Genomic DNA, 17045 nt, shown 5'->3' with positions numbered 1-17045 from the left:
TGTCAAAAGCTTTCTCTAAGTCAACAAAAGACAAGTACAGAGGTTTATCTTTGCTAGGTATTTCTCCTGCAGTTGCCTTACCAGAAATATAGCGTCAGTGGTCTTTCTCCCTGGCACAAAGCTAAACTGCATCTCATCTAGACTAACTCTCTCCCTGATTAGTTGGGCTATGACTCTCTCTGCAACCGAGAGTCATAGCAGACTATGACTCTCTCGATAGAGAGTCATAGTCTGCTATGTGGATGTGTTAAAAGAAAATTACAAGGTCAATTTGGAACATCAGATAATTTTTCATGTCATATTTACACTAATTTATGCTGAGGAATTCTATACCAAAGAGAAAGACATCTGTTCATTTTTTGGCTGCTATAGTGTTCCGTGAAAATTTGTTTCAATTCTTATAATGTAATGTGGACATTACGAATCTCACTCTTACTTTTTGCAGTTTTCAAAATCAATATCGATAAATCTGATCGTTATCTTCGTGCAAAAACACAAAATATTCTACACAGAATTTTTAAAGCTTTAAACTAGAAGATAATTAACAGCAATAACCCTAAAACTAAATGTTAAGCGTATTAAAAACTACCCCCTAATTATAAACAAGGTGGACACTGCACAGGATCAAAAGGAAAATATGGAAGTGAAATGTTAAATACAAGGATCACCAAACATAATATTGATGGAAGAAGAAAAGCACTGAAAGAAAGAAGAAGACTATATGCACAAAAAATACCTCGTATAAATCACAGCTATTGTTAGGAAGTCAGTGGTGGTGGTCATTGGTAGGAAGGCAATAGCGTTGATGAATGGTGTGTCATATCGTTAAATGTGCGTGTGTATACATGTATAGTTAATATGTCTACTTTTTCTTGATAATTATATATTTCAAGCTAAATATACTATTATTTAGAAAGCCTTTATTCGATCAAAATATGAACTATATTCCTTTGTCAATTGCAGTCTGTAAGTTGGAGCATGCGCATACAGAGATAGTTATTAGCGAAGGTTATATCCTGGATCGGGGTGTGTATAGACACATGTATGTCTGGGAATACATTAACACTTTAAAATGATGGGGATAGAGTTTTATCAAAATTTTCGAAAATCTATGATTTCTTATCACCTCGCTCCCCGGGGCCCTCAAGATGGACTTATTCAAAAAATTTTTGCCTGACGCATTTAAAAATAAAACAATTGTCGAAATCCATGGAAACCCAGCAATTCATAAGTTCCTCGTTTTCCACTTAGTAAAAATCACGACAGGTATAGATTAACATTACTGTGCGCTCATTACGTTAAGCATATTAATTTCAATGTGTGTGTGTGCATACATACATACATATATATATATAAATAGACTGACAGACAGATAGATAGATAGACTGATTGATTGTAGGGACACCGTATTTTGTTATGCAACAAAGTATATTGAAGTCTTTATAAGTCAGTACTGCGTCCTACCGTGTTAGTGCGATTCAATCATGTTTTGGCAATACCTACACAGGTGTGTTTTAAGAAATTGCCTGCTAACTTTCAAAGTGAGTGAATTACGATTACTCTGTTACTTGTTTCAGTCATTTGACTGCGGCCATGCTGGAGTACTGCCTTTAGGTGAATAAATCGACTCCAGGACTTATACTTTGTAAGCCTAGTACTTATTCTATCGCCTCTTTAGCCGAACCGCTAAGTTACAAGGACGTAAACACACGAGCATCGGTTGTCAAGCGATGTAGGGGGAACAAACACAGACACACACGACGGGCTTCTTTCAGTGTCCGTCTACCAAATCCACTCAAGGTGGATACTGCACAGTATCAAAACAAAAAAAAACTGTGGAAGTGACATGTTAAATATGACTACTTTTTAATAATTCTTTATTTTGTGATAAATATATTATTCTTCGCACGAAATTATCAGCCTTTGCAGAACTCTGATGCTTCTGATATATTACTTACTATATGAGTTCTATTTTTCTTGTTTGCATGATTGCTCTACTGCAAAGAATAAATTAGAAAAAGTGGGGGAGAACCGAATTTGAGAGGGGGATGGCTCAAAGAAGGTATTCCCCTGAAGATGTAAAAAGATGATAGTTGTTGAGTTAAAGAAGACCAGTTTTAGATTCTGGGGGCAGATGTATGTGAAAAATGAGAGGGGATTTCTACGATAATTGATGTAAATTGAGTTTGTTGACACCTTCATATGCTCGTGAAATTGTGGAAATATCAGCTAGTGAAGTACAGAGGTAAAAAGGAAAGCTGGACTAGACTCTTCCTTAAAGATCATGACAACAACCCGCGGGGAAAGGTGGACATAGTGAAGGGGGGGGCCCACTAATTCCTGCATAGATGATATCTTGGTGGACGAGTCACTGGTAACAGCAAAAGAAGTTGAAAGCCATCTGAAGAATTTGGGATATAGTGGGACCAGTGTCAGGACTGAGGATGAGGAAAGGTAGGTCAAAGGGGAATGAAATTTCAGATCTAAAGGACACTCTGACCCATCGGGAGATGTTTTCAATGTGGGTATGAGTATTAAGCTACAATTTTATCGCTGGGTGACGTCGGACTATATGCAGCTATGTGAAAACAAGTAATGGAGTGAGCTGGGGAGAGAAAGTTGAAGAGACAACGATTGTGATGATGAAGAATATTGTGGACAGAGTGAGAAAGGTGGATCCAATGAGAGGGAATTGGCTTGCGGCTAAGTCAGAGAGGGCGTTGTATGGTGTGATGCTAGTAGCATAACGATGGGTGTTGTCCTTAAAATAGGTAATGCTGTAGTAGAGGATGCGAGCTGGCTACAACCATATAAATTTAGTTAAACTGGAAGATGTATTGTCGGGCATAAATGTGGCTCTAAGGTGGGGATTGTTATATCCAAAACCAGACTTATTCAGTTAATGTGCTTGGGTGGGTTGGGTCAGTAACTACTTGTGAGAAGATTGGTGTTCTAAACATAAGGAACTGCGAAGATGATTAAGTGACATCTGGAACTCCTAGCAGAAGCTTCGTGTTGTCTTGGTGCCCTCAGAGAAGAACAAAGCAGATGTCTTTGAGTGAGAACAAACTGGGTGTGGATGCTATGGAGAGTTTAGAGAGGGAGGTGACCGCAGTGTGTTGCTGGAACTGAAAAAGACAATACATGACATGCACCATATGGGGGTGCACAGAAAGTTGCTTTTGGTCTGCCACCAAGGAGAATTTTCAGAGAGGGGTTAGGAGGTGTGATGGGTGTCAAACAATTAACATCACGTTGGGTGTGCATGAGAAATTTTTGCGAATTTGTACTCTACACATGGAAATTCATACGGTTATATATAAAAAGAAAAAACTTTTCGTGCATGATTTAACCCACAAAGCGCTGGGATTTGCACTTACATAGCAAGGACTGCTGAGCACATTTTATAAAATTGAGACTACTCTGCACACATAAAAAACAAAAAAATAGTTAAAATATCTTCTTAGTATACAATGGTGGCAAGTTTTACATCATCTGAAAAGTCATAAGTTGAACTATTAGTCCTCTTGCATTCTGGGGGGTATCGGAGCGTTTGAGTGACATTAGACCCCCAACTAACGCCCATAAATTAGATACATCTATCTGGGCCACGATCGTGGGCTGTTGCGCTTTATGTATCAAGGTCTATTTAGCTGTTATCTTTAGCACATCTCATACTGCATGTATTTTAAGAATTTAATAAGCGACAAAAAGAACACATGGTAAGCAGCTTGGTTTGTTACTATGGAAACAGGCACCTGTATGTCTGTGACTTTCGATTGGCTAACATTACTCCAAATTTGTAAACATTAAACGCTATTAACTCTTTATTTATTGATTTATGGCGAAAATGAATTTCATGTTAATGATAATTTTACAAAACTTCATCAACATGCCATATACGAAATCAATTGGAAAAGAAATTGAAAAGCGGCAGATTCCACATCCGAACAAATTAGTTTTCGTAGCACTGGATGACTTCCGATTCTCTTCTGTATGAAAGCCATATTCGTGTATGTTGAAGCTATGTCAAGGTGACACAATTCGTTACTGACACTTTGCCATGCGCATGTTCAGCCGGATATCGACTTCATGCTGCTATTGAAAATGAAAACGTAGAGATCGTTAAACGGATAAAACTTAGAAGAATAATTTATTTGGCTTCAAACCTAAAGTGTAATTACATTTCCCTATTATGTGTGTGTGTGTGCAGCATTAAAACTTCTCCATTCACCAATACATATGACCACCACCATTGACTTCCTAACAACAGTCGTGATTTATACGAGGCATTTTTTGTTCCAAGTTATGTTTTCATTCAGTTGTTTTTCTTCTATGAATGATGATCTTTGTATTTACATGTCACTTCCTCATTGTTGTTTTGACACTGCAGTGTCCACCTGGTTTATAATTAGAAGATATTTTTAATACAATTATCATTTATTATTACTGTTACATATCATCCTCTTTTAAGGTTTAAAGATAATATATTAACTGAATATCTTGGATTACCTTCCTTCATCAATAGAGTTTCTATGTCACGAGTTAGCAACTTTTCTGCATCTACAGATAAGTTTAGCGTATTGATGAGTGGACAGTGGGCTAAAAAATAGGTGAAATATGAGAATTATCTATTCAGATTCATTTAGTTACATTTTTTTTAATGTCAGATCAATGAATGATGCCCACTGGAAAAATATTTTGCTTTAACGGAGGTTTGTTAATGTCTCTATGAGTGAAAAATACGACGACATATTGGCTGGCGATGTAATTACATTTTGTGACAATGAAGTTATGTACAAAGTATTTAACAGCTATGAATTTAAAGTCAATTTTAACATAGTGTCTTTGAATATATATATATATATATATATATATATATATATATATATATATATATATATATATATATATATATATGGCTATGGTCAATATACATTCATTGTCTGGAATATGTTCAAGACTGATTTTAATAAATTTACAAAGGAGTTTCTACCATTTTTAGATATCAACAGAGATTGAAGTTGAGGGAAATTTCTTGGTAGAAAGTAAAAATAAAATATAAGAATTGGTGAAAAAAGAACAATTATGGAAAGCAAATTATGTGAGACACCAATTATGATTAAGACAGAGCCTGAAAGCATTGATTTTCCTGATGAGATGGTGAAAGAGATGGGAAAAACGTCAAATCATTGTGATACCTGTGGTAAATCATTCACTCGAAGAGGTCCTTTCATTAGGCATAAGTGCATTCAAGTAGAGGAAAAGTCTCATCATTGTGATATCTGTGGTGAATCATTCTCTCAAAGGAAAGTTTTAACTACTCACAAACGTATTCATACTGGAGAAAAGCCATATCAATGTAATATTTGTGGTAATTCATTTTCTCGAAGTAGAAACTTAACTACTCATATACGTATTCATACAGGAGAAAAGCCATATCACTGTGATATATGTGGCAAATCATTTGCTCGGAGTGATCAGTTAAATGTACATAAATACATTCATACAGGAGGGCAGCCATATCACTGTGATATCTGTGGTAAATCAATGTCTTCAAATAGTAAATTAACAATACATAAACGCTTTCACACTGGGGAGAAGCCATTTCAGTGTGATATCTGTGGTAAATCATTCTCTATTAGTAGTCATTTAACTACTCACAAATATATTCATACAGGAAAGAAGCCATATTGCTGTGATATCTGTGGTAAATCATTCTCAGTAGGAAGTAATTTAACTACTCACAGGCGAATTCATACTGGAGAAAAGCCATATCACTGTGACATCTGTGGCAAAACCTTATCTGATTCAGGTAACTTAACCAGTCACAAACGTATTCATACAGGAGAGAAACGATACCTCTGTGATATCTGTGGTAAATCATTTTCTCACAGTGGACATTTAACTGCACACAAATGCATTCACACCGGAGAGAAGTCATATTGCTGTGATATCTGTGGTAAATCATTTTCTCGTAGAGAAGTATTAACTGTACACAAACATATTCATATAGGTGATAAGCCATTAAACTGCAATGTTTGAAGTAAATCATTTGCTCTAAGTAGTCAGTTAACTGTGCACAAATACATTTATACAGGTGGGCAGCCATACCTTCATAATATTTGTGATAAATCAATGTCTTTAAATAGTAAATTAACAATATACAAACACTTTCATACTGGAGAGAATCCATTTCACTGTGATATCTGTGGTAAATCATTCTTGATTGGTAGTCAGTTAACTACTCACAAACACATTGATACAGGAAAAAAAGCCACCTTGCTGTGATATCAGGCAAATCATTTTCTGACCCAGGTAACTTAACAAGTCGCAGGTGTATTCATACAGGAGAAAAGCCACATTCCTGTGATATGTATACTATATTGTTTTCTCATAGAGATATATTAACTAGACACAAGTGCATCAATTTGGGAGAGAACCCATATCATTGTGATATCTGTGGTAAATCATTGTCTCAGAAATAGCACTTCATTGTCCATGTATCTATTCATACAGAAGAATAACTGAGTCAATGTATTTAAGTTGTGGTGGTAAAAAAATATCTAACCATAGATATATATTTACAGAAGGTAGACAAACCTATCTTTCGAAATTATATTTTATGTAACTCCAACTAACATTTATATTCATGTCTTATTGCATTGATATTTTTAAGAAAAGTACTGTTTTGGACCTAACATATTTCCTGAAAGAAAGGCAAGATACAATTAATTTATTGGACATTGTGGGTAAATAACTAAGGAATGTTTTCTCATAAATCAGAGATAACATCACCGTTCAGTTATTATGTTAGAAATAAAAATTGCAAATGATGAAATATATTTCATCATAGCATTTTGGAATAAAAATGTAATGTCTTATGTACATTCTTTGTCTTTTATACATTTGCTCATGATGATGGCAACATGGCTACTTGTCATTTCCATATAAATATCTTGATTCGTTTGTGTGCCACTGTATCATTGCTCTTTGCTTGCCCCTGACCTGTGTATTCTACCCACATGCCTTGTCTCACTGTGTTATTGCCATCTGCTAGCTCCCAGCCTGGGTATTCCACTCGTACGTAACAAGAAAACTTTCTCCCACAAACCAATTTACATCTCTTTCTCGCATTTCTTCCTTCATTCACTATGCCTAGCTCTCACTTCCCAATTGTGTCCTCACACTCCTGTTCATTGCTATCCAGTAGCCCCTCCAACTCTATATATACCCAGGTCTTTCACCACCTACTTTCACTCTTTAATCGCACTCCCTTTGCAATATCCTGTCACTTATATTATGGCATTTGAACCTCAAGGGTATGCTCTGGCTCTTGCCACTATCTATACCTCTCTCTTCCTTTACTCAACCATCTCATTTATATTCTGATACCCAATCCTTGTGAGTATGCATGACATTTTGCCACCATCTCCATCCTGCAGTCTCCCACTCTCTCTTGCACTTCCCTCAGGTTGGGCAACCGTGTATTTCCTTTGTGGTAGCACACCTGTTTCCGTCTTTAATCCTGATCTTTCTCTCTCCGGCCAGGTAACTTTGTACTTCCTCTACAGCAAGACACCTGTATCTGTTTCACTATAATCTTTTTATCATCACCTCTTCCAATGCCACCTCCCCTCTTAAATTTTTTTTTTTTGCAAGTACTTGGTGACCCTGTCAGTACAGATGCCACTTAAAAGCTCCCAGTCCACACTGTGAAGTGATGTCATAGGAGAGAAATGTGTCCGCATGGATGATGGTGCACTTGCTTTTAATGAGTCTGCAAAGAAAGAGGCTTGGAGATGCCATTATGAAAGACTGCTGAATGTGGAGAATGAATGGGATGTGGAGAGTCTGCTGCAAATGTTGACCCAATCGAAGGACCAGCTATCCAAATTGACAGTACCCTAGTAGATAAAGCAATTAATCCGGCCCATCAGGAATCACCGCTGAGATGCTTAATCTGCTGTTGTTATTAACTTCTATTGGAAAAAAATTTAGGAAAATGTTACATAGGTTTAAAGTTTATTGTACCTGTGCATCTTCCACGTACAAAAGTTGGTTTCCCTGTTAACCTTCCTCTGATATTTCTGCACCTTTTATGTGTCCAAAGCCTACACCAGGTGCATCTTATGGAGTTTCTACCTATACCTTTTCTATAGATTGAACAGGGCCATCTACTTGAAGGGATTTGTGATTTGTCTGCATTCCTACTTTCTAAAACTGGTTTTTGTTAGGTTAACTCTAAGGCCCTTTGATTCTAGACCTTGCTTTCATACCTGAAACTTCTCTATTTCAGGTATAAGAGCAAGGTCATCAGCATAGAGAAGCTCCCAGGGGCAGCCTGTCTCGAATTCCTCTGTTATTGCCCGGAGGACTATGATGAACAAGAGGGGGGGGGGGTTGAGGACCAATCCTTGGCGAACCCTTACTTGTACCCTGAATTTTTTGCTGTACTCATTGTCACCCCTCACCTTACTGGTAGCGTCCCTGTAGATGGCTCTCACCAACCACTCATCTATCCCTGGTTTCCACATTGACTACCAGATAAGGGATGAGGGGACCCTGTCAAAGGCTTCCTCCATGTATAGAGTTGAATTTTGTGTAGCCACCTGTCAGCGACTTTTCTCCCCCACCCATTTTTAGGGGGTATTACCCATTTTTCCGGGCTCTTTTCACAGCTATATCCCATTCGAAATTTGCGTTAGTTTTTGTATGAGAAAATGGAAGGGAGTGGAGCTTGTTTGTAGTTTGTAGAGGAAACATTAAACGTGCCCGAGAGAAAAACATGGTATTTCCCGACAACTAAAAGTCATGAAGAACTATGAAAGAAGGCGAATAAGTAATGGGGGTGGGGGGAAAGAAGAGAACTAGCAGTCGATTGTTCTAGAACTCCCAAAATGAAAACACCTGAAAAACGTTCCCTCTATTCATTACTAAAGGTCTTTCTCTCTTCATTGCTAAAAATAAAGAAGCTAGAAAAAATCGATCGTATTTCATTCTAATTGTCATTGTAAATGACTGATGCTTTCCTTTCTCTGTCTCGATTGCTTCACTCCTCTTCTCTACGGTTAAGAGAGTGAAGGTGCATGGCTCAGTGGTTAGGGGTATTTGGCCCACGATTGTAAAGTCATGAGTACGCTGTGTTCTTAAGCAAAATACTGTACTTCATCTTGCTGCAGTTCACTCAGCTGGCAAAAATGAGTTGTAGCTGTAACTGAAAGGGGCCAGCCTTGTCACATTGTGTTACACTGAATCACCCTGAGAACTACATTAGGGGTACACATGTCTGTGTCCTTGCAGATTTCCATAACAGTCAGTTGCAACTTCAGGCTGCTGGCAATGGATGCCTTCAACTGCCTAAAATACCATAACTTTTAAATGCTTGTAACTTCTTTATTATTAATTTTTAGACAAAAAAAAAAAGAAAATTAAAATAATGTAATTTTGTCATCAGTATGCAAACTTATTACACAACTACATTTGCTGTAAGTATTCTGGTGAAAATTTGAAGTGGTTGGGAGGAATTTAACAAGATCCAGAACCACCTGAAGTATTTCCAGTGTTTACATGGTTTAAAAAATATTGTCGTTGTGATGTAATTTTGCATACTGATGATGAAAATTGCATCCTTTTTATCCTACATTAATAATTAAGAAGATACAAGCATTTAAAGTTATGTAATTTTAGCCAATATTACCAATGTATCAGATTTTGTAAATATTATTTCATCCTCACGCCCATTCGTCGGCGATGTATGTAACTCAAAAAACAAAATTCAGCTAAATATAATATTCTATCAAGTTTCTTTGAAAGAAAGAAAATGGTTCACAGTATAAAACATTATATATTTTTTATTTACTTTTATTAATTCTTCGATATAATTCATATGATTTTCATCATAAACAAGCAAAAATACATTGTTCAGAAAATCATCTGCTGAAATTTTCACAAAATATCAGGTCATTAAGAATGATGTAACGGAGCGGTTACCAGTATGTAGCAGTTGTTGTCAATGTTTTTCTGTTTTCATATTCGTTTGCCACATACTTGTTAACACCCACCAGGCTGGTTAATTAATTTTTTTGTTCCCGGATGAGGATCTGTATATTGATCGATGATGTTAACTCCAAGAAAGAAAGACAGTAGCCGAAGTTGTAGATAACATTTATTTCTCAATTACATATAATCAAAGCTAAACCACGACGGGCAGGCATGTATAAAAACAGTTAGAAAGCATATGAAGTAACACGAGTTATAGTTTCTTGTAAGTGTAGCGTTGAACTTACATATTCCCATGTTCCTTGTCATTGTAGCAGCAGTAACTAAAGTGATGCTGTTGAAACGAAAGTGAGTGATTGAGAAAGTAAGAGAGGGGTGCTCAGGACAACTGTATTGGTGAATTTCATAGCTGTCCCTCTATGACATTCTGTCAAGACGGTATTTCAAACCGGTCGGCCTGCTCTCCGTCGTTTGCCCTCACTAACTGATTTTTTTTGCCTTGGAGAATACTGGTGTTTATGACTATGCAGACTAGCTAGAAGTTCACTAATCATTTCATCCATTTGGTGGATGTATACATCCGGCAACAAACTACTACAAGATGTCAACGACGTTGGTGGAAGTTGGCTTCTTTCTCAGTTTCACAATGTGCGAAGACTAATATCGATATCTTAAGTAATATATTACATATATGAGATCCTCAACATCTTTCAATCGATGCTAACATTCCACGATGCGCATGTTCAGCCGGAACCTGAATTCGGCCTTCAAACATAAAAACAATTTGATGCATAAATTGACCAAGCGACTGTTTATTTCCATGTTATATACTTATCAACGATATATATATATATATATAGTGGAAGAAATTTTCTCTTGAGCAACACGACCACCGTCGCATACTTCCTAATAGAAGCTATGATTCATAAAAGGTATTTTTTTAATTGATTTTTCACAGTCAAACGTCATTTCTACTCTCATAATCTGAGTGTTTTCTTTTGTTTGATTCGTATAAAATTGTGACATTCCTGAAAAGAAACTAATTTTTATCACAAGTCACCACAGTCAGAACTGACCTAGGGATATAAACAACGACGAATGACCGGTTTGAATACAACCGAATGTTATCGCCCACCATTGTGTAGTTTAACGCACATAATGTTAGACAATGTGATGGTGAGGCTGTGATGTATTTCTATTAATATTGTTTTGGTTTTGTGTAGTCATTACCAGTTATGGGCCTTGTTAAGGCCTGGAAGTTATTCTTACGAAAGCGACTGTCTTTAGTTTAACATATAAAGACAGAAGAGCATTGTTGTTAGCTTGAAGCATTGTGATATAAAAGTAGGCAACAAATAACGAAGGCAAGCTTCTAACAATGCAGAAAGGGAAAGTTGAGTAACCATTTCATAATTCATGCAAAAAAGCTCATCATCAGAGTTTGTGTAGATGATGCGACATTGATTACTCTCATTGCCCTTTCGGCAATAAAAATGCCAAAATCTACCTATACTCATTCTTGTAAACAGCATAGTTCTTTATGATGAACCTTACGCCTCCAATATATAAAGGTTGTTCAACTTCCACTTTTCATTGTTAGTCTTTCTACGCTACTTCGTATTTTTCTTATATATGTATATGTTACTCTAACACAATATTTGTACTTATGTAGACTTTACACAAGGTTGTATGTTGTAATTTTAGAAATTAATTGAACTTTCTGTTCAGTGATTGAGATAAATGGTTAGATCTACAGCTTAATCGATAGAGGAAGGTAGATAATTTTCTGTTGTTCAAAATATTCAGCTTCACTTATATATCTTGAACCGTTTCTCTATTATTTCAGATATAACAGATGGTATCTGCATAAAAGAATTTTTTCTTTCCTTTAGATTCATCATAATTTATCATCTAAAGACTGAGATTATTATATTATTGGATTCTAATTTTTTCTACTTGCATTCTAACTAAACTTAGACATCTTTCCGAAAGAGTTTCTACAATCTTCAGAAATCAACAGAGGTCCAAGTTCTTTCATGAAAATAAGAATGAAATATAAAAATTAGTAAAAAACGAAAAATTATGGAAAACACATTATGTGACAAATCATTTACGCTTCAGACAGAGTCTGAAAACATCAATTTTGCAGATAAAATGTTGAAAGGGACAGGAAAAGCATCGAACCATTGTGATATCTGTGGTAAATCATTCGCACACAGGAACTCTTTAACTGCTCACAAACGTATTCATACAGGGGAGAAGCCACATCGGTGTAATATTTGTGGTAAATCATTTATTTCAAGTTGTCACTTAACTACTCATATACGTACTCATACAGGAGAGAAGCCTTATCACTGTGATATCTGTGGTAAATCATTTGCTCATAGTACTCACTTAACTGTACATAAATATATTCATACAGGAGGGCAACCATACCATTGTGATATCTGTGGTAAATCTATGTCTTCAAACAGTAAATTAAAAGTGCACAAACGCTTCCATACAGGAGAGAAGCCATTTCAGTGTGATATTTGTGGTAAATCATTCTCTATTAGTAGTCACTTAACTACTCACAAATATATTCATACAGGAGTGAAGCCATATCACTGTGATATCTGTGGTAAATCATTCTCTGTAGGAAGTAACCTAAATACTCACAAACGACTTCATACAGGAGAAAAGCCATACCACTGTGACATCTGTGGCAAAACCTTATCTGATTCAGGTAACTTAACTAGTCACAAACGTATTCATACAGGAGAGAAACGATACCTTTGTGATATTTGTGGTAAATCATTTTCTCACAGTGGTCGTTTAACTACTCACAAACGCATTCACACAGGAGAAAAGCCATATCACTGTGAAATTTGTGGTAAAGCATTCACTACCACAGGTGAAGTAACTGTTCACCAACATATTCATACAGGAGACAAGCCATATTCATGTGATATCTGCGGTAAGTCATTTCCTCGTAGAGAATCATTACCTATTCACAAACGCATACATACAGGTGAGAAGCCATATCGCTGTGATATCTGTGGTAAATCATTCACTGTGTCAACTACTTTGACTATACACAAACGCAGTCATACAGGAGAGAAACCATATCACTGTGATACCTGTGGTAAATCATTCACTACAACAAGTTACTTAACTAAACACAAACACATTCACACGCGAGATACGCCATATCACTGTGATATCTGTGGCAAATCATTTTCTCAGAAACGTCATTTCACTGCCCATGCATTGGTTCATACAGAAAAGTAACTGTCAAGTCACTGTATAATGTGCTGTAAACAAAATATCTAACCATAAATGTATTCATAGAGAGAGGTAGATCTCTCTTTTTGAGATTATAATTTGTGTGACGACAACTAGTATCTAGAGTCTTGAAAATATCTTACCACTTTGATTATTTTAATAAAAGTATTGTTGCAGAAAATAGTCATATATATTGCAACTAACATATTTCCTGAGGGAAGACAAAATACAATGAATTTATCGGATGTTGTGTGAAAATAACAGAAATAAAAGTGCAGAACAAATCAGGATAATAGTATGATGTCTTGTATGTAGTGTTTGTCTTTTATACATTCAATCTTGTCTATTCCTCAACAAGTTACCAAAAGTAATCTCTTCAACCAACAGTGTGTGTATATAATCTATCTTTTTGAAATTTGTTCCTATATTCTACATTCTGTGTCAAGTGTTATGTATTTTTCTCAACAATGGAATGAGTCATGATTTAAATAATGGAATAAAGCTAAATGTTTTTGGCTTTAACATTGGAGAAAGTTATTGGTGCTCTTGTACAATACTCCTATTACTTTCTTGACCCACTCCTACTTTTTGCACCTTCCCCTAATTGGGTAGGTTGCTGGAGTATTTTGGAGGGAGACATAGTACATAATGAGAGATTGTTTGGTTCTGTGGTGAGTGATGAATCAGTTTAATATAAGTGGAGAGAACAATGGCAATGGGTGGAAAATGGTTAACAAAAGATATGGTACCAGGTAGTGGAGAAAAAAGATGAAGTGGTATCAAGGGAGAACTGCAGTGAAGGACATGTACAGAGGAGGGAAAGGATATGAGGAGACAGGTCATGGTGGTCATTTGTGCACATGTATATATATATATATATATGTTTGCATACACACACACTGCTTTCAAAACTCAATTTCATTAAGCAGGGCTGGTTTTCTGAAGAACTGCATATTGTTAGTCTTCCTGTTCCTTTGACATATTTTCCATGGGGCTCAAGGTGTTGAAGTTAGCATTACACCACTTCCTCCCATGTCTTACTGTTTCTCCCTCTTCCACAAGCTCCAATCACTTGATTGGTACTTCTTTATACAACTGTCCATATATGTATCATATTCATACAAGTGCTATCTTGTTTTTTTTTTGCACACTACGTGAGATTCATCTTGTGACCAGTTTTCTCTTTATAGTTTATCATTGATGCACAGCCAGTAAAGAATGCACAATTTTTTTCTTGTCTTCCCAAGTCCTCTACCATCAAAGCTTGTCTCTCACTACCATGCACTATTGTAGTTCTGATGTTAAGATTCATACAATCAGCTCTTCACTCTGCTTGTACACCTCTCACAACTCAACACTTAGCTTCTTTCGTGACCGTGAAATTACTATATGTGATACCCTGACAAACACCATATCAACATAAGCCAAGTATAATTGTCTACTCTTAGGCAAGCATTTCTCTTGCGGTTGCCTCTCTTGGAAGGTTGCATCTGCTGTACCTCTTCCAATTTGAACGCCCCACTGCTTCTTATCTAGTTACAGCCTGTCACAAATCAATTGTGCTATAATTCTGTGATTTTCATAACCTTATTCAACAATTTGATTCTTCTGTAGCTGCTTCTTAAGGCATCACCTTTGCCTTTGTAACAGTTTATGGTGATACTCCTATGCCTGACACTCTCCTTTATAACTTGATTTCCTATCTGGTTGGAAATCATGTATCCCCTTTCAGCACATATCTTGAGCATCTCTGCTACGATCCATAATGGGCCTGCAGCTTTCCCCCCTCAATGTTCTTCATTACCTTACCTGCAATGCTACTTTCAAATTGCATTGCTGGTCTCATGTCTTCCTAAGTATACCCCATTCAGTTCATGTAACCAATGTATATATTTTGCTGCAACCACTGTCATTTATTACTTCGTTTTACAGAGGTGGTGAATTGTCTTTTTTTTTCCTTATTAATTTTTTCAATTGTGTTCTCTGTCTTGTCCAGTTTCTAATTTGATTTTGTAAAACGGTAAACGCTGTGAAGGCAATAAAATATCTCATTTTCATCTCTGTTCATATATTAAAAGAAAAAAACAACTATACACCAAATTTAAAATCAGAACATGATTAAAGGAATTGAAAATTGTGAGCCAAACAGAAACGATTCCGGTGCTGTGGGGCAATCTTTGGTCATTTTTATGGTGTAGTTTAAGGAATATTTGCCTCCTAGTTCTAGGATATCGAAAGACCATGCAAAGCTTTCGTCTGGTACCATGGAGACAAACAGTCGCGACATACAGTATGGGCGGTAATGAAGGCTTCCGAATAAGTAAAATAGCGAAAATTTAATTGCTTGTAACATTATTATTATTAGCTACTATCAAAAATAATAATAATAATAATAATCTGCTGAAAATTTGAGAAATGAGACATTCATTGAAGAGATCAAAAGCTATATGAGTGGTTGAACAGGAGCAACAAACTATTATAGAATATCAACGAAGATGATGGAAGTTGGCTTCTTTATTTCATTAAATTGGTCATGGAGACCTTACACAGAATAAGAAGCTTGTGGGCTGGACGTAGACAAAATGAGATGAAATGAAAACGTAAAGATAAAGATGAGAGGGATGTCGGCGCCCACCGATCAACAAGCCCTCAGATACAATTTTTCCTTTACAATCAATACAAAATCAATAAGGTAAAGATCAATCCTCATCATCAAAGCCCCCAAACATAAGAAATATAGACAGAAAAAAAGAATAGTTGGAAGTTGACTTCTTTCTCAGTCTCATGACGTGCAAGTAGTGATATCCATTGCATATGTGCTATCTTTGCATCTCCCAAACGATGCTAACATTCTATGATGCGCATGTTCAGCCGGAAGATGAAATCGGTCTTCGAACACAAACTGTACTGTATTAATTTTAGCAAAATTTGTTGAACAAACGGCAGTATTTCGCACGTTATTATATATATGCATACACTTACACGCAGAGCGGACGAAATTTTCTCTTCAACAACGAGGTATTTTTATTGACTTTTCAGTGTTTCTTTCAGCAAAGCAATGTGGTCTTCTGCTTGACTCGTCATTTATGACGAATTTACACCGCAGAAACTCTCACAACAGTAGAACTGACCTCGGGCTATAAACAACGATGAGTGACCTGCTTGGATAGAACCGAATGTTATCGACATCTATTGTGTTGTTGAATATATATGTTAGACAATGTGATAGTGCTATATCTTAACTGGACGTTTCTATTAATATTGTTTTGGTTGTTTCGTCATGGCCAGTTACGGGCCTTGTGAAGCCTGTAATTTACTTACTCTTTCGAAAGCAAGTTTCTGTAGGTTAATACAATAGAAAAGCGTTGTACTTTGCTTAAAGTATTGTGATACAGAAAGTAAAGTAACAATGCAGAAAGCCAATCATCAGAAGCGCACGGTTTAGAAATGCGAGTTTGTGTAGATCCCGCGACTTTGATGACTCTGACCACCCTTTAAATGACAGAATCTGCATAGATTCACATTTGTCAACAGCTTCGTTCTTAAGATGGACCTTCGTGCCTGCGTTATATGAAGGTTACTCAACTTCCACTGTTCACATTTTTAGAAGTCCTTCGTTTTTTATTTTATATTAGGTATGTTACACAATAGCCACGTGAAGCTATAATTTGTATACATGTAGACTTTATCGTTCAGTGATTGATGCAAATGTTTATATCTACAGTTTAACCAATATACAAGGGTGGAAATTTTTCTGCTGTTGAATATTCAGCTTCTCC

At 36.3% G+C, this 17045-nt stretch overlaps 2 protein-coding genes across 2 annotated transcripts in view; both read left to right on the top strand.

Moving 5' to 3' along the window:
- LOC106868788 (UBX domain-containing protein 11) overlaps window positions 1-17045 on the top strand; it is a 283501-nt gene that overhangs the window by 186494 nt on the left and 79962 nt on the right. The window lies entirely within an intron of this gene.
- LOC106868814 (uncharacterized) lies at window positions 10042-15323 on the top strand. Its single transcript, XM_052975547.2, has 2 exons — window positions 10042-10934; window positions 11849-15323. The coding sequence occupies exon 2, from the start codon at window positions 12085-12087 to the stop codon at window positions 13270-13272; it is 1188 nt and encodes a 395-aa protein (XP_052831507.1). The 5' UTR covers window positions 10042-10934; window positions 11849-12084; the 3' UTR covers window positions 13273-15323.

This window comes from Octopus bimaculoides, chromosome 21, assembly GCF_046866305.1.
Source record: "Octopus bimaculoides isolate indiv1 chromosome 21, ASM4686630v1, whole genome shotgun sequence".
Classification (NCBI taxonomy): Eukaryota; Metazoa; Mollusca; class Cephalopoda; order Octopoda; family Octopodidae; genus Octopus; species Octopus bimaculoides.
The sequence above is the reverse complement of the archived record's forward strand: the minus strand, read 5'-3'. Positions and strand labels throughout refer to the sequence as shown.